Source organism: Scyliorhinus torazame, chromosome 6 (assembly GCF_047496885.1).
Source record: "Scyliorhinus torazame isolate Kashiwa2021f chromosome 6, sScyTor2.1, whole genome shotgun sequence".
NCBI classification, from domain to species: Eukaryota; Metazoa; Chordata; class Chondrichthyes; order Carcharhiniformes; family Scyliorhinidae; genus Scyliorhinus; species Scyliorhinus torazame.
The window spans coordinates 325,079,638-325,098,883 of record NC_092712.1 but is presented as its reverse complement, the minus strand read 5'-3'; the positions used below and the strand labels follow the sequence as shown (position 1 = coordinate 325,098,883).

Here is a 19,246-nt window from a genome sequence, read left to right as displayed (position 1 = left end):
ACTTGACTAGGTTGGCCACTGAGTTCATGAATATGGACTAGTCCACTGACTCCAAGCAGTCACGTAGGAGCTCTTCCATTCCCCCGGACTATCATGGCACAAACTTTTTAACTGGATTCGCCGGCTTAAATTTCTGCTTATATGCCTGCAGAAGGAGCGCCATATTGTGATCCGATTTACCAAAGTGTGGTTGGGGGGTGGATCGGTAGGCACCTTTGATGTAGCAGTGGTCAAGGATGTAGGGGTCCGTGGTGAGACACATGTGTTGGTGGAATTTTGGCAGTACACTGTTGCGATTGGTCTGGTTGAAGTCCCGTGTCATGATGTACAAGGCCTCCTGGTATTCTGTTTCATTGTAATTCATGGCGGTGTACAATTCATCTAGCGCCTTCTTCACTTGTGCCTGGGGTGGGATGTAGACCACTATGATAATGGCTGAAGTGCACTCACGTGGAAGGTAGTAAGGGCAAAACTTCGTAGTCAGATATTCCAGGTCCAGGGAGTAATAGGTCGTCACATCCAAGTACCAGGAGGAGTTGATGAGGAGGCAAACCCCTCCACTCTTCGCTTTGCCTGATGTTACGGTGAATTGAGAATCCGTCAGGTTGTTTAGCACAGTCCAGTGAGGAGGGAGTGATCCATGTATCTGTGAAACAGAGCACACAGCAGTGTCTTACTTCCCTCTGAGAGGTAAGTCTAGCATTAAGCTCGTCCAGCTTGTTTTCGATCGCGTGGACATTTGCCAGGAAAATGCTGGGGAGGGGAGACTTGAAACTGCGTTATTTTAGTCTCACCTGCAGACCACCGTACTTCCCTCGCTTTCGAGGTAATTGGCTGCTTCTGGATGGTCCTGGGATTCAATGGGAAAGGTCTGACCTTGTGGAAGGTAAGTTGTTGCTTCTGGAGGGGGCCTGGGCTCTGGTCGTGGCTTCGGGGTCACTGGGAGGGCATGTTCGTGATCCGGTCGGGCCCTGGAGTTCCGCGAGGACGGCTTTACCTTTTGTCAAGTTTGTTTCCTCGCGTGGAGTCTTGTTTTGAGGGTGTTTTGGCTGGGGTTGGGTCACTGCCAGGGTCTTGCTGGGTCAGGTCGGACCGGGTCATGTGATCCGTTCCAGCGTTGGTGGTTGGGTCGGGCATTCCTGAGGTTATGCTTCGATCTGGACCTGGTTGGGCCTGTTCAGCGATCCGACTCTTCTCCACCTTGGGCTGAGTCGGGACGCTGGGCGGGCTTCTCCAGGCAAGTGGCTGAGCAGTTACACATCTAATCATCACTTTGATGCTGCTGAAATGGTCGTGCACCAATGTTTCGGGTGAGACCTTCCTCTGCAGTATCATCTTCACAGGTCAGAATACCTGCAATCGACGAGGGCAGCCTGGAGCACAGGGGTTAGCACTGCTGCCTCATGGCACCAAGGTCCCAGGTTCGATCCCGGCTCTGGGTCACTGTTCGTGTGGAGTTTGCACATTCTCCCCGTGTTTGCGTGGGTTTCGCCCCCAGAACCCAAAGATGTGCAGGTTAGGTGGATTGGTCACGCTAAATTGCCCCTTAATTGGAAAAAATGAATTGGGTCCTTTAAATTAAAAAAAAAAGAATACCTGCAATCTGGTCAAATCAAACAGCTGAAAAATGCTGAAGTTGCATGGTAGCTGCAATGTAGCTGCATTGTGGCTTCATGGTAGCCACATGATGGCTGGATTGTGGCTGCATGGAAGATGCATTGTAGTTGCTTGTTATGTGCATGTTAGCTGCATTTTTGGCTGCATGGTATCTGCACTGTGGCGGCATGGTAGCTGCATTGTGGCTGCATGGCAGCTGCATGGTAGCTCCCCTTTTGCTGCATGGTAGCTGCATTGTGGCTACATGGTAGCTGCATTGTGGCTGCTTGGTAGCTGCCTTGTGGCTGCATGGCGGCTGCATTGTGGCTGCATGGTATCTGCATTATAGCTGCATTGTGGCTGCATTGTAGCTGCATGGTAGCTGCATGGCGGCTGCATTGTAGCTGCATTGTAGTTGCCTGTTATCTGCATTGTAGCTGACTTAGCTGCATTGTAGCTACATTGTAGCTGCATTGTAGCTGCATTGTGGCTGCATGGTAGCTGCATTTTAGCTGCATGGTAGCTGCATGATGGCTGCATGGTAGCTGCATTGTGGCTGAATGGTAGTGACATGTGAGAGTATCCTTATGAAATGGGTGTTTATGAATGGGTGTGTATATAAATATCTGTAGTGAGAGTACCTTGAAGAAATGGGTGTTTACTACTGCAGTGATGTCAGAGAGTGGGTGGAGCTGGGCTGTCTGTCAGCTTATTACTTTCATTTTAGGTTGTTTGCTGCAGGGTGTGATTTAGTTTCGTTTTCAGTGTTGGAGCTGAAGCCAGACAGAGCAGGTGAAATGCTGTTCTCTCTGCCATCAAAAGACTATCTCTTGATCATTCGGTGAATTCAGAATTATAAATGTTCTCAGCAGTGAATGTGAACCTAATGTGCTTCTGGTAAAAGGTGTTTTAAGTCTTCTGGATGTTGAAAGGAAAGCTTAAAGGATTACTTAGTGTTGTATTCTTTGGGGGTTGTATTTGAATTAATGGTTGCTAAGTTGTTCACTGTATGTTTTAAAAAGGTTAATTTGAGTTCACAGAATAAACATTGTTTTGCTTTAAAAAATACTTTTCCATTTCTGCTGTACCACACCTGTAGAGTGGGCCGTGTGCTCCCCATACCACAATCTATTAAAAGTTGTGGTTCAGGTGAACTCCATGATACACTGTGGGGTTCGCTAAACCCTGGCCCACAACAAATTGGGGGCTCGAGGGGGATAAAAGTCTATCGATTGGATTGGCTTAGTGAACTTAAAGACAGTGAGGGGTGAGCATATTGTGGTTACTTTTCAGGTGTGGTATTCTAGTTTAACTGGGGAGTGTGTTGTGGAAAATGACTCTTTCAGAGGCTCTGAAGTTTTTGGGGGTGGAGACGGTCACACGCAGTACCTTACAGACAGAGACTAAAGACAGACTGTTAGATTTGGCAAAATCATTGCAGTTAACATTACCTGACAAAATGCAAAAAGATGAGGTAATTATGGCGGTGGCTAAGCATTTAAAGTTGCCTAAGATACAGTTTGACTCATTGGAAATGGCAAAAAGTCAGTTGCAAATTAAACAAATGGAACATGAGAAAGAATTAAAGCGGCTTGAATACGAGAGTGAAAGAGAGGAAAAAGAAAGAGAAAGAGAGAGAGAGGAAAAAGAAAAGGAGAGAGAAGAAATGAGAAAAGAAAGAATAGCCCGAGCAGAACTAAAAGAAAGAGAAAGGGAGATACAGATCAGGGAAAAAGATAAAGAGAGAGAGTTTGAACTTCAGAAAATAGCCATGAAACATGACAGTCAGTTAAAATTAGCAGGTATAAGGGAAACGTACAGTTGGATGATAGTGATGAGAATAGTGAGAAAGAGCGTCAAAGTCGAAGGCTTGGAGTGGATCGATTTAAATATGTCCAAGCATTGCCAAGGTTTGATGAGAAGGAGGCAGAAGCCTTTTTCATTTCATTTGAGAAGGGAGCCAACAAAATGAAATGGCCACAGGACATGTGGGTATTACTGATTCAAACAAAGCTGGTAGGTAGGGCTAGTGAAGTGTTTGCATCACTACCAGAGGAGGTATCTGGGACGTATGAGGAGGTGAAAAAATCCATCTTCGGTGCATATGAACTAGTGCCTGAAGCCTCCAAACAAAGGTTTAGAAATTTAAGGAAAGAACTTGGTCAAACATACATGGAGTTTGAAAGGCTCAAACAGAGTAATTTTGATAGGTGGATAAGGGCTTTGAAAATAGACAAAACGTATGAACCTCTCAGTGAAATTATACTTTTGGAGGAGTTTAAAAATTCAATTCCTGATGTAATGAGAACCCACGTGGAAGAGCAGAGGGTTAAAACTGTGAGATTATCAGCAGAAATGGCAGATGATTATGGATTAATTCATAAATCAAAGCTTGGTTTCCGACATCAGTTTCAGCCGGTGAGGGATAGAAACTGGGGACATGAGAAATACTCAAGTGGTAAAGGTAAAGGTGATCTGATGGGAGACAATAATGGGAGTGTACCTCAGACTAAAAAAGAAATCCAGGAGGGTGGAAAAGACATGAAAAGTTTCAAATGTTTTCACTGTAATAAACTAGGCCATGTAAAGTCACAGTGTTGGTGGTTGAAGAAAAGCACTGGGAAGGCTGATGTGGTAAAACAGGATAAGACAGTGGGGTTTGTTAAAGTGGTAAAGGAAAGCCCAAGTGAAGCGAAGGAGGTGCAAAAGATTGCACAGCCTGATCAAGAGGTGATTGATAAGAAGGTGCCAGATGTCTTTAAAGAATTTACTTGTGTGGGTAAAGTTTACTCATGTGTATCAGGAGGAGCAGGCGAAGAAGTCACAATTTTAAGAGATACAGGAGTCAATCTTTAATGGTAAGAGATGAGGAGTAATGTGGTTTGGGAAGAATGTTGCCAGAAAAGGTGGTGAAATGTGGAATTCAGGGTGAGAGGAGTAGCGTTCCATTATATAAGATAAGATTGGAAAGTCCAGTGAAGAGTGGTGAAGTGGTAGTAGGAGTAATAGAGAAACTATCTTGTCCAGGAATACAGTTTATCTTGGGTAATGATATAGCTGGATCGCACGTGGGAGTGATGCCTACTGTGGTTGATAAGCTAGTGGAAAATCAGACAACTGAAGTGTTGAAGGATGAATATCCTGGGATTTTTCCGGATTGTGTAGTCACAAGGTCGCAAAGTCACAGGTTAAAACAAGAGGAGAAATCAAACAGTGAAGATGAAGTTGAAGTGCAATTATCAGAAACGATTTTTGATCAGATGATTGAAAAAGAACAAGAACAGGTGGAGGATGAGGTGGATATTTTTAGTTCAGGAAAATTGGCGGAGTTACAACAAAAAGATGTAGATATAAAACGGATGTAATCAGAAAGCATATACGGAAGAGGAATCTGAGAGTATACCAGAGTGTTATTACCATAAAAGTGATGTCTTGATGAGACAATGGAGCCCTTCACATATGCAGGTGGATGAAACGTGGGCAGAAGTTCATCAAGTAGTGTTGCCGGTAGGGTATAGAAAGGAGGTGTTGCGAGTTGCACATGAGGTACCAGTGGGAGGTCATTTGGGAATAAGGAAAACTCAAGCTAAAATACAAAAACATTTTTATTGGCCTGGACTACATAAAGATGTAATTAAATGTTGTCAATCATGTCACACATGTCAAGTGATAGGGAAACCTCAAGCGGTGATAAAACCAGCGCCCTTAATACTCATTCCAGCATTTGAGGAATCTTTTACAAGGGTCCTAACTGATTGCATAGGACCGCTTCCTAAAACAAAAAGTGGGAATCAATATCTTTTGACGATAATGGATGTGTCTACTCGGTTTCCAGAGGCCATTCCAGTAAGTAATATTACAGCTAAAAAGATTGTGGAGGATTTACTTATATTATTTACTAGTTATGGACTACCCACAGAAATACAATTGGATCAAGGATCGAATTTTATCTCAAGGTTATTCAAAGAAGTTATGGATAGCTTAAGAATAAAACAATTTAAATCAACTGCGTACCATCCAGAATCACAGGGAGCATTAGAAAGGTGGCATCAGACATTAAAGACAATGTTCAGGGCTTATTGTCAAGATTATACAGAGGATTGGGATAATGGAATTTCATTCGTACTGTTTGCAATTAGGGATGCATCTAATGAGTCTACCAAATTCAGTCCTTTTGAACAAATCTTTGGTCATGAGGTAAGAGGAGGGGGGGGAAGGGAAAGTCAGGGAACCAAGAGGTGAAGTAATCAGTGGGAAGCGTAGCTGCTTAGGAATACAAAAAAGCACGAAAAGACAAAACTCAGGAGAGGTTACGATAGTCCCCATCCCACAAAATATGACACAGTGTATGGAAAGGCTCAGTAAACCAAGGTACATCACACTAAGAAAACAAAAAGGGACGGTCAATAGAGAATTAAAGGTGCTATATTTAAATGCGCGCAGTGTACGGAACAAGGTAGATGAGCTTGTGGCCCAGATTGTGACTGGTAGGTATGATGTGGTAGGCACCACAGAGACATGGTTGCAGGGGGTTCAGGACTGGCATTTAAACATCCAGGGATTCACAACCTATCGAAAAGACAGGGAGGTGGGCAGAGGGGGCGGGGTTGCCTTGTTAATTAGGAATGAAATTAAATCAATAGCACTAAATGACATAGGGTCAGATGATGTGGAGTCTGTGTGGGTAGAGTTGAGGAACCACAAAGGCAAAAAAAACATAATGGGAGTTATGTACAGGCCTCCTAACAGTGGTCAGGACCAGGGGCACAAAATGCACCACGAAATAGAAAGTGCATGTCAGAAAGGCAAGGTCACAGTGATCATGGGGGACTTCAATATGCAGGTGGACTGGGTAAATAATGCTGCCAGTGGACCCAAGGAAAGGGAATTCATTGAATGTTTACAGGAGGGCTTTTTGGAACAGCTTGTGATGGAGGCCACGAGGGGACAGGCCATTCTGGACTTAGTGTTATGTAATGAGCCAGACTTGATTAAAGATCTTAAAGTAAGGGAGCACTTAGGAGGCAGTGATCATAATATGGTAGAATTCAATCTCCAATTTGAAAGAAAGAAGGTAGAATCAGATGTAAAGGTGTTACAGTTAAATAAAGGTAACTACAGGGGCATGAGGGAGGAACTGACGAAAATCGACTGGGAGCAGAGCCTAGTGGGAAAGACAGTAGAACAGCAATGGCAGGAGTTTCTGGGAGTAATTGAGGACACAGTGCAGAGGTTCGTCCCAAAGAAAATAAAGTTTATCAGAGGGGGGATTAGGCAGCCATGGCTGACAAAGGAAGTTAGGGAATGCATCAAAGCAAAAGAGAAAGCCTATAATGTGGCAAAGAGTAGTGGGAAGTCAGAAGATTGGGAAGGCTACAAAAACAAACAGAGGATAACAAAGAGAGAAATAAGGAAAGAGAGGATCAAATATGAAGGTAGGCTAGCCAGTAACATTAGGAATGATAGTAAAAGTTTCTTTAAATACATTAAAAACAAACGGGAGGCAAAAGTTGACATTGGGCCGCTCCAAAATGACGCTGGTAATTTTGTGATGGGAGACAAGGAAATAGCTGAGGAACTAAATAAGTACTTTGCGTCAGTCTTCACAGTAGAAGACATGAGTAATATCCCACCAATTCCGGAGAGTCAGGGGGCAGAGTTGAATATGGTAGCCATCACAAAGGAGAAAGTGCTAGAGAAACTAAGAGGTCTAAAAATTGATAAATCTCCGGGCCCAGATGGACGACATCCTACAGTTCTAAAGGAGATAGCTGAAGAAATAGTGGAGGCGTTAGTTATGATCTTTCAAAAGTCACTGGAGTCCGGGAAAGTCCCAGAGGATTGGAAAATCGCTGTTGTAACCCCCCTGTTCAAGAAGGGAACAAGGAAAAAGATGGAAAATTATAGGCCAATTAGCCTAACCTCGGTTGTTGGCAAGATTCTAGAATCCATTGTTAAGGATGAGATTTCTAAATTCTTGGAAGTGCAGGGTCGGATTAGGACAAGTCAGCATGGATTTAGTAAGGGGAGGTCGTGCCTGACAAACCTGTTAGAGTTCTTTGAAGAGATAACAAATAGGTTAGACCATTGAGAGCCAATGGATGTTATCTATCTTGACTTCCAAAAGGCCTTTGATAAGGGAGACTCACAGGAGACTGCTGAGTAAAATAAGGGCCCATGGTATTCGAGGCAAGGTACTAACATGGATTGACGATTGGCTGTCAGGCAGAAGGCAGAGAGTTGGGATAAAAGGTTCTTTTTCGGAATGGCAACCGGTGACGAGTGGTGTCCCGCAGGGTTCAGTGTTGGGGCCACAGCTGTTCTCTTTATATATATTAACGATCGAGATGATGGGACTGGGGGCATTCTGGCTAAGTTTGCCGATGATACAAAGATAGGTGGAGGGGCAGGTAGTATGGAGGAGGTGGGGAGGCTGCAGAAAGATTTAGACAGTTTAGGAGAGTGGTCCAAGAAATGGCTGATGAAATTCAACGTGGGCAAGTGCGAGGTCTTGCACTTTGGAAAAAAGAATAGAGGCATGGACTATTTTCTAAACGGTGACAAAATTCATAATGCTGAAGTGCAAAGGGACTTGGGAGTCCTAGTCCAGGATTCTCTAAAGGTAAACTTGCAAGTTGAGTCCGTAATTAAGAAAGCAAATGCAATGTTGTCATTCATCTCAAGAGGCTTGGAATATAAAAGCAGGGATGTACTTCTGAAGCTTTATAAAGCATTAGTTAGGCCCCATTTAGAATACTGTGAGCAATTTTGGGCCCCACACCTCAGGAAGGTCATACTGGCACTGGAGCGGGTCCAGCGGAGATTCACACGGATGATCCCAGGAATGGTAGGCCTAACATACGATGAACGTCTGAGGATCCTGGGATTATACTCATTGGAGTTTAGGAGGTTGAGGGGAGATCTAATAGAAACTTACAAGATAATGAATGGTTTAGATAGGGTGGATGTAGGGAAGTTGTTTCCATTAGCAGGGGAGACTAGGACCCGGGGGCACAGCCTTAGAATAAAAGGGAGTCACTTTAGAACAGAGATGAGGAGAAATTTCTTCAGCCAGAGAGTGGTGGGTCTGTGAAATTCATTGCCACAGAGGGCGGTGGAGGCCGGGACGTTGAGTGTCTTTAAGACAGAAGTTGATAAATTCTTGATTTCTCGAGGAATTAAGGGCTATGGAGAGAGAGCGGGTAAATGGAGTTGAAATCAGCCATGATTGAATGGCGGAGTGGACTCGATGGGCCGAATGGCCTTACTTCCGCTCCTATGTCTTATGGTCTTATAGGATCACTGAAATTGATTCAGGAAAAATTGGTGAGTGAGAAATCGGAAATTACATTATTGGATTACTTGTGTCAAATTTTAGGGAACGATTAAATAGAGCAGGTGAATTGGCTAGACAACATTTAAAAGTTGCACAAAATGTGATGAAATGCGTAGCGGACAAGAAGTTCAAAGGTCGTAGTTTTGCCAGTGGGGATAAAGTTTTAGTGTTGTTACCAGTGGTAGGTGAGCCTTTAAAAGCTCGGTTTCGTGGACCGTATCAGATTGAAAGGAAATTAAGTGAGGTGAATTATGTGGTAAAAACACCAGATAGAAGGAAGACTCACTGAGTGTGTCATGTGAATATGATGAAAATGTACTTTGAAAGGGAAGGAGAGAAAAAGGAGGTTTTAATGATTCTAACTCAAAGCGACGAACCAAATCCAAATGACTGTGAATTTAACATACCTCAAATTAAATTGGAAAATGAGAATGTTCTTAAAAATTGGGATAAATTGTTGAGTTACCATCCAGAGGAAAAACGGACTGACCGGAAAGAGTTATTGATATCACGTGGGCAAGTTTGTGGAGATAAATTGGGAAGTACTAATATGGCTATCCATAGAATCATAGAATCATAGAATTTACAGTGCAGAAGGAGGCCACTCGGCCCATCGAGTCTGAACTGGCGCTTTCAAAGACCAACCCACTCAAGCCCACGTATCTACCCTATTCCCGCAACCCAGCAACCCCCATTTAACTTTTTTGGACACTAAAGGCAATTTAGCATGGCCAATCCACCTAACCCGCACATCTTAGGACTGTGGGAGGAAACCGGAGCACCCGAAGGAAACCCACACACAAACGCGAAGAACGTGCAGACTCCGCACAGACAGTGACCCAGTCGGGAATCGCATCTGGGACCCTGGAGCTGTGAAGCAATTGCGCTAACCACGATGCTACCGTGCTGCATCGACATGATGTAGATGTGGGAAATGCTGTTCCAATCAAACAACATCCATACAGACTTAACCTTTTAAAATTGGCACAGGTTAACAGAGAGATTGAGAGTATGCTTAAAAATGGCGTAGTTGAAGTGGGTTGCAGCCAATGGAGCTCACCCATAGTGATGGTACCTAAACCAGACGGTACCCAACAGTTGTGTGTGGACTATAGAAAGGTTAGCAGTTACAGGAACGGACTCTTATCCTATCCCACGTTTGGAGGATTGAATTGAGAAAGTGGGATAATCAGTTTTTATTTCCAAACTGGATTTACTTAAAGGTTACTGGCAGGTACCCTTATCCGAAAGGGCGAAGGAAATTTCAGCTTTTGTGAGTCCAGATGGTATATACCAATTCAAAGTTATGCTATTTGGCATGAAAAACACCCCAGCCACATTTCAACGGTTAACTAACAAAGTTGTTTCGGGATTACTCAATTGTGCGGTATACATCGACGATCTGGTAATTTTCAGCCAGACATGGACAGAACATTTGAAACATCTGATGGAGTTATTCGATCGACTTCAGGAGGTGGGTTTGGTGATAAACCTAGCCAAAAGTCAATTTGGAAAAGCCCTTGTCACCTTCCTTGGCCATACAATTGGACAGGGTCGAATGGTTGCACGGGATGTGAAAACAAAAGTTATTGGGGAGTTTCCGATACCCTCGACACGACGGGAAATAATGCGATTTCTTGGTACGAGTGGATTTTACCGGAGATTTGTACCAAATGTTAGCAGTGTGGTCGCTCCACTGACGGACTTGCTCAAGAAGCGCAACAAACTCCAGTGGACAGCGGAATGTCAACAGGTATTTGATGGCCTGAAGGCTGTGTTAACCACTGCTCCTGTGTTCGCCATCCCAGATTATACCAAACCATTCAATGTGGCGGTTGATGCGAGTGATGTGGGCGTAGGTGCGGTGCTTCTACAAGACGACAACGAAGGGCTAGAGCGGCCTGTTGGTTCATTGAATTTACAGTGCAGAAGGAGGCCATTCAGCCCATCGAGTCTGCACCGGCTCTTGGAAAGAGCACCCTACCCAAGGTCCACACCTCCACCCTATCCCCATAACCCAGTAACCCCACCCAACACTAAGGACAATTTTGGACGCTAAGGCAATTTATCATGGCCGATCCACCTAACCTGCACATCTTTGGACTGTGGGAGGAAACCAGAGCACCTGGAGGAGACCCACGCACACACGGGGAGGATGTGCAGACTCCGCACAGACAGTGACCCGAGCCGGAATCGAACATGGAACCCTGGAGCTGTGAAGCAATTGTACTATCCACAATGCTACCGTGCTGCCGAGAGTGAGCTACTCTCCAAAATCAGTTACATTCTTGTCCACACGCGTCTCCATCAAGGACGGTCACCTCAGCACTTCGCTTTACTACAAGCCCACGGATAACCTCACGATGCTCCACTTCTCCAGCTTCCACCCTAAACACATTAAAGAAGCCATCCCCTATGGACAAGCGCTCCGTATACACAGGATCTGCTCAGACAAGGAGGAGCGTAACAGACATCTACAGACAGTGAAAGATGCCCTCATACGGACGGGATATGGCGCTCGACTCATCGATCGACAGTTCCAACGCGCCGCAACAAACAACCGCTCTGACCTCCTCAGAAGACAAACACGGGACACAACCGACAGAATACCCTTCGTCGTCCAGTACTTTTCCGGAGCGGAGAAACTACGACAGCTTCTTCGCAGCCTTCAACATGTCATCGATGAAGATGAACATCTTGCCAAGGTCATCCCCACACCCCCACTACTTGCCTTCAAACAACCGCGCAACCTCAAACAAACCATTGTTTGCAGCAAACTACCCAGCCTTCAGACCAGCGACCAGGACACCACACAACCCTGCCATGGCAATCTCTGCAAGACGTGCCAGGTCATCGACATGGGTACTACCATTACACGTGAGAACACCACCCACCAGGTACGCAGTACATACTCGTGCGACTCGACCAACGTTGTCTACCTCATACGCTGCAGGAAAGGATGTCCCGAAGCGTGGTACATTGGCGAGACCAGGCAGACGCTGTGACAACGAATGAACGGACATCGCGCGACAATCACCAGGCAGGAATGTTCCCTTCCAGTCGGGGAACACTTCAGCAGTCAAGGGCATTTAGCCTCTGATCTCCGGGTAAGCGTTCTCCAAGGCGGCCTTCAGGACGCGCGACAACGCAGAATCGCCGAGCAGAAACTTATAGCCAAGTTCCGCACACATGAATGCGGCCTCAACCGGGACCTGGGATTCATGTTGCATTACATTCATCCCCCACCAGCTGGCCTGCGAAATCCTACCAACTGTCCTGGCTTGACACAATTCACACCTCTTTAACCCGGTGTTACCCCATCTCTGGATCTGTAAAGATTTAATCACCTGCTAATGCTCGCATTCCAAGCATTGTCTGGCATCTTTGAATTTGTTTCTGGAACATACCTCTTCATTCACCTGAGGAAGGAGCGGCGCTCCGAAAGCTAGTGTTTGAAACAAACCTGTTGGACTTTAACCTGGTGTTGTAAGACTTCGTACTGTGCTCACCCCAGTCCAACGCCGGCATCTCCACATCATGACGGCAAAATCTGGCAGTTGATGTTCGGAAATCCCCCTCCCAGCAATCTCCACAGATTGTAACTTCCACACATCAATCAAGGAGCTGTGCAGAATTGGAGCATTTTTTAGAATTTCCCTCACAAAACAGAGAAATATTCAAAATCCTCTGTTACAATTGTCTGAAATCTCACCAACGAAAATGCATGGACCCATATTGTTGTCCGAGCATACAAATTTGGAGCAGGAGAAGGCCACTCGGCCCCTCGAGTCTGCTCTGCCATTCAATAAGATCGTGGCTGATCCGATTGCAAGCACAACCCCCACATTTCTGCCCATCCCAATAACCTTTCACCCCTTTGTTAATCCCGAGAGAGTTCCAGCCATTCATGACCCTGCCAGAGGAAAGGTTCTCCTCATCACTTGTCTTGAGTGACCGCTTATTTTTTAAACTGTGACCCCTCATTCTAAATTCTCCAAACATGTTGGAACAGCCACTCCACATCCATCCTGTCAACAGTCCTCAGGGACTTAAAGAACAAAGAACAATACAGCACAGGAACAGGCCCTTCGGCCCTCCAAGCCTGCGCTGACCATGGTACCTATCTAAACTATCTACACTTACGGAGTCCGTATCCTTCCATTTCCATCCTATTCATATATTTGTCTAGATGTCCCTTAGATGCCGCTATCGTACCTGCTCCCACCCCCTCCCCAGGCAGCGGTTTCCATATATTTACCACCCTCGGTGTAAAAAACTTGCCTCTCACATCTGTTCTAAACTTTTCCCCACACACTTTAAACTTATGTCTCTCCTACCCTGGGAAAGAGCATCTAACTCTCCACTCTCTCTGTGCCACTCATAATCTTGTAGACCTCTATCAGGTCGCCTCCCAACCTCCATCGTTCCAGTGAGAACAGAGTTTATTGAATCTTTCCTCATCGCTAATGCCCTCCATACCAGGCAACATCCCAGTAAACCGCTTCTGTACCCTCTTCAAAGCATCCACATCTTTCTGGTAGTGTGGTGACCAGAATTGTGCGCAATATTCCAAATGAGACCTAACTAAGATCCTGTACAGCTGCAACATGAATGACTTGCCAATTTTTATATTCAATGCCCCGACCGATGAAGGCCAGCATGCCGTATGCCTTCTTGACCACCTTATCCACATGCGTTGTTACTTTCAGTGATCGGTGGACATGCACGCCCAGATCTCTCTGTCTGTCAGTACGCACACGTGTTCGACTATTTATTGTTTAATTCCTACATGCATTGGGCCTTCCAAAGTGCATTGCCTTACACTTGTCCGGATTAAACTCCATTTGCCATTTCTCCGCCCAAGACTCCAACCAGTTTATATCCTGTTGTATCCTCTGACAATCCTCTTCACTATCCGCAACTCCACCAATTTTTGTGTCGTCTGCGAGCTTACTAATCAGACCAGCTACATTTTCCTACAAATCATTTATATACACTACGAACAACAAAGGTCCCAGCACTGATCCCTGTGGAATGCCGCTAGTCACAGCCTTCCATTCAGAAAAGCAGCTTTCTACTGCCACCCTCTGTCTTCTGTGCCCGAACCAGTTCTGTATCCAACTTGTCAGCCCTCCTCTGATCCTATGTGACTAAAGGTTTTGATCAAGTCACCTCTACTGTTCTAAACTCCAGTGTAACCTCTCCAACCTTTCCTCATAAGGCAACACGCCCATTCCTGGAATTGTTCACAAAGTGCTGGTTGGGGTCCGGAAGGCACTGCCTGGAAGTGTGGTGGAGGCAGATTCAATCGAGTCATTCAAGAGGGTATTCGGTGATTTCAGTAAATCATGCGCAGGGTCCGGGGAAGAAGCAATGGAATTGCACTGAGACATGATGCTCATTTGGAGAGCTGGTTCAGACATGATGGGCAGAATGGCCTCCATCTGTACCCTGATAACTGATTCTGTTATTCGCCAACAAACCTTCTCTGTACTTCATCTCACACATTTACATCCTTCTTTAAATAAGGGGACACAAAACTCCAGAGGTGGTCTCGCCAATGCCCTGTACAACTGAAGCATAACCTCCATACCTTTGTCATCAGTTCCCCCTCACAATAAATGATCACATTCTGGGGGAAATCAGCCCAAATGAAAACAGTCCCATAATGAGCGTGTTTGGCCGGGTGTTTCCCAGCGCTCCGAGAGACCTCACGCTATCGAACGGGACTCTGTTCCCATTCGGGTAAGTTCAGGTCCTCGGTTCAGAACTCGCCGACCAGGCCACACTTAGTCCCGTTTTCTACACAGAGGAGCCCGTGCACCAGAACTCCTCAATGCAGGAGGAGATTGGGGCGCCATTTTCAAATGATGTCCCAATCTCTCAACTCCCTGAAGCGACCCCTGAAACTCCCCAAAGTCCCAACTCACCTGTAAGGGGATCCTCAGCCCCCTCTTCCACACCCCCACCACGCCTGCACAGGGCACCCCCGGATCCAAACCCTCTCACTTTAAAAATGCCAGCTTGGCACCCTGGAAATGCCATTGCCAGCTGGCAGTGACACCTTGGCAGTGCCAGGTCTCGGAGGTGAAGGGGTTAAATCCCACACCTTGGGCAGATCGTGGATCCGTCTAGCAGTCTCGCTCAATAAGCAGATTTGCTAAAAGGTGACCGCCCACAATAGGTGGGATTCACATCGTGACGTGGTGAGCCGGGTAGTTCCCAGAAGGGATCTCACGGCATCTACCGGCGGGGTTGCGCTATGATGCTTTTCAGGCGTGACGCAGCCGGTAGATGCCGCCCTGTATTGGCTTTCTGGATTGTTTGCTGTACTTCTTTAAACTAATCAGTGAGAGTTTTGCTGCTTATGTTTCTATTCGATCACAGCAGTTTTGCATTCCCTCTCGCAATCAAAAATCTGGAAGAATTGAATCGAAGCACAGAACATATCAGTAAACCACAGCAACACGCAATTCAAATACAGCACTGGGAAGATGGAAATCATTTGGTTCATCAGCAAAATGCTGTGATTTTCAGAACTGGAGCTTATAAATATGATTTATTTGGTTAATACTAAACCATGGAATTACTGTTATTCAAATAGTCATAAGCTCTGCAGTAGTCTATTTGATGTAGCGACTCGCCTGTGTAATGTGATGTTAAATAGAATTAATATTACATATTCAATTCCTCCTTTGCTGTTTCAGTCAATCACAGCTGTGCTAAAATTAATCTGGGAATAAAGAAAATTATCCACATTCCTTCACACGAACCTGCCTCCCATCCATTGACTCCATCTACACCTCCTGCTGCCTGGGGAAAGCGGGCAGTATAATCAAAGATCCCTCCCACCCGCCTTACACACTCTTCCAACTTCTTCCATCGGGCAGGAGATACAGAAGTCTGAGAACACGCACGAACAGACTCAGAAACAGCTTCTTCCCCACTGTCACCAGACTCCTAAACGACCCTCTTATGGACTGACCTCATTAACACTACACCCTGTATGCTTCATCCGATGCCGGTGCTTATGTAGTTACATTGTGTCCCTTGTGTTGCCCTATTATGTATTTTGTTTTATTTGCTTTTCTTTTCATGTGCTTAATGATCATTTGAGCTGCTCGCAGAAAAATACTTTTCACTGTACCTCGGTACACGTGACAATAAACAAAATCCAAATCCAATTTTTGTGGAAAATGGGAGATGAGATTCCGGGTGAAAACAGACTTATCCCAAATGACCCATGGTTGAATAGCTGTGAAATGTGATCTATGTGATCTCATGAAGTGTGGACAGTTAAGGTATCAGAATGTGACCAGTGTCCATGGAATCCTAGCACATCACGAACCAAGAGATAGTGAAAACAGCACAGGATTTGATTAAGATGTCAACATATTTATACACATAAACTTACCAATCCATTATATTTCTTTCAGCTTCACTCGAACGCAGATAAAGGTGATGGATCAGTCAAGTACATCCTTTCAGGGGAAGGAGCTGGCTCTATATTCGTTATTGACGACAGCACGGGAGATATTCACGCAACTAAAAGTTTAGACCGTGAGCAGAGAATACATTATATTCTTCATGCTCAAGCTTTGGACAGAAAAACAAACAAGCCCCTCGAACCGGAATCTGAGTTTATCATCAAGGTGCAGGATATAAATGATAATGCACCAACTTTTTTGGAAGGACCTTACTCTGCCTCCGTCCCCGAAATGTCCGAAGTTGGTAAGGTTTTGTTTTAACAATTTGAATTTTCTACCACTGCACTGTAATGTATCAATACAGGAAGCAATCTTTCAGGTCAACGATTCTGCACATGTTCATGAATGCTTCAGTCTAAATTATTTCAATCCAAGGGGTAGGCGTTCATGAGAGGGCCCTGATAATGTGACCAAGATACTCGGGAAGCATTAATTTCTCCTGGACCATAGGGAGGAATGGTGGTTTGTCAGTTTGCTGCCTCTTTGACATTGTCATACAGACTGGAGGATTCCACATATGTACAGGACTAGATCGCGTCCAGTATCGCGATGGAAATGAAGTGAGCTTGGGTGTTTTAGCCTCCTACCTCAATGAACTCTTCACACAGACAACAGATGCCCATTTTGATTAATGCACCAAAATTTGAGAAAAGCCTTTTACCTTACACAAAATTCTCACCTCTCCCTATCGGCAAGGAGGGGGGGGCTTGAAAATGTTGTGTTATTATAATAATGTGATACCATGGGTTTATTTACTGTAACAGTGCACCAATCACTAATAAGGCATTTGGTAAACATGTTGTTATTAAGTCTGTGCACATTAGAACACTTATCTATCGGTATAAAGCTTGAAGTCATCAGAGCTGTGCAGGTGTGTGTGTGCTCTGCTCAAAACAAAAGTGAAACTAAGACTGGATGACAAGACACATTTCTCTTCCAGTGATGTCAAGCTGATATCCCTTAAAGGCACATTGCAATGTCTCCCTTTCTTTCTCGGGATAATTTTCCCCAGTGTAACTACATGTTCATGTTGAGTTATTGTTAAATAAGTGGATGGAGCTGATGAATCTATGAGTCTCTAAAGTGTAAAGGTATTCCACTGGTACATCCAGGTCTTGTAATAAGTAACATTTTCATGGAGATTGCATTAATTGCTCACAGGATCTGTGGCATCGAATTTCTTGGATGTTGCTCCTGATTGCATTTTGAATCTTGTCTTGGATGCAATAGGACTGTACGGTGATTGAGGAGCTGGAACGGATCTGATTTGTTCTTGATTGTGCCTCACCATTGCACCTTTGTCTGGAATGATTTGGTGGGCCCTCGGTTATGAGCAAATCCTTGTTGTCTCGTCTGGTTGCCATGTACCTTCTGTGGAATCTGCATGTGAATGTGTCCCAACTGTAAACTTGACAATTATGTACCTGCATTTTTATCGTGCCGATTGCTCATCTTCTCTTAAGTTTCTCTCTAGTTTCTGAAAGAGTAGAATAGGTAAGAATTAGTAAATTGGTACCCACTGGCCTGACAATCATCAGCTCTGCTGGTGATGGAATAGTTTCACTTAAAGGTGTCACTCTCAGGTGTCACATTGAAATGTGTAAATCTTGATTGGTCTGTGTGTATTTGAGAATTAGGTATTTCGTTTTGTGAATAATTTGTTCAGCCAGGCTGTTAGACCTAGGGTAATGCGGGGAAGGAGTAGTGTGATCGATATGCCACTTCTCATATATATCCAGGAGTGGCTTACCAATAAATTGCAGACCATAATCGGATTTATCTCTCTAGGCACACCAAATAATCTGAGAATAACAATTAGAGTGTAACAGTTGCAGCAGACTTGCAATTATCAAATAAAGTGGTCAATGAAGTCAGTGCCAGGGGCATTAAAGAAGTCAATTGCGATTTTGGATGAAGAATGGGTAGGGACTGCATATGGACTAAATGATGCTTTGTGCTAACTTGTCGCATGCTATTGGCATGCCTGGCACCTCTTGACAACCAGTGGTGTTGTTCATACCCAGCCAGTAAATTGTTTCTCCTCTGGGTCCTATGGTCTGATCTGTGCCCATAAGTGAGTTATGAAGTTCTTGGAGAATATCAGGTTACAAAACCTGACTGGCTTTAAAAACGACTCTTCAAAGATGCCTCACTACCAGAAAAAAATCCAACATTCTTCAGCATTTACAAAAGTTTGTAAGTATTCATTGCTGATCTGACATCAAACGTTGTAATTTGGAACGAATATTCATTCACATGCAAGACTTATTTTTTAATGATCACATTTGAAAGCACAAAACTACTCGGAAGCCATAGCTGCTTGTCAAGGTTGTGAAAGCGAACCTCTTCATTCAGAAGCGATCAGAAGTAACTGGAAGCACTTGGGAATTCAAGGGAATAATGCCTTTAACTCTGGGGAAAAGGACACTGTGCCAAGGGTAGCAGTGGGTGGCACGGTAAAGAAATAGTCCAGAATGTAAATAACAAACTCAATGTGGCACCGCTGAGAAGTAACCATGCGGTGAAATTAAATTTAAAATGTATATAAGGAACAAAGAAAGCTGGGAACTCACCAAGGCTCTGCGGCAGCACCTTCTAAACATGACCTCCACCACCAAGAAGGAGGAGGCGCATGCAGATATTATCACCTGCAGGTTCCTCTCCAAGACACACACCATCCTCACAAGTCATTCCTTCACTGCCACGTGTACCTCCCCAACCATCTCCCCGCTTGTTATTGTTATATGAAATATAACAATAACAATAATAATAACATTCTTTATTGTCACAAGTAGGCTTACATTAGCACTGCAATGAAGTTACTGTG

The 19,246-nt window shown here is 44.6% G+C and overlaps 1 protein-coding gene across 1 annotated transcript in view; it reads left to right on the top strand.

The window, feature by feature from the left end:
- The window catches only part of LOC140425634 (cadherin-18-like), a 479,986-nt gene that overhangs the window by 52,674 nt on the left and 408,066 nt on the right, over positions 1-19,246 (top strand). The window contains exon 2 of the mRNA XM_072510145.1: positions 16,369-16,663. Within this exon, the coding sequence (XP_072366246.1) occupies positions 16,369-16,663 (295 nt within the window). The remainder of the gene's footprint in view (positions 1-16,368; positions 16,664-19,246) is intronic.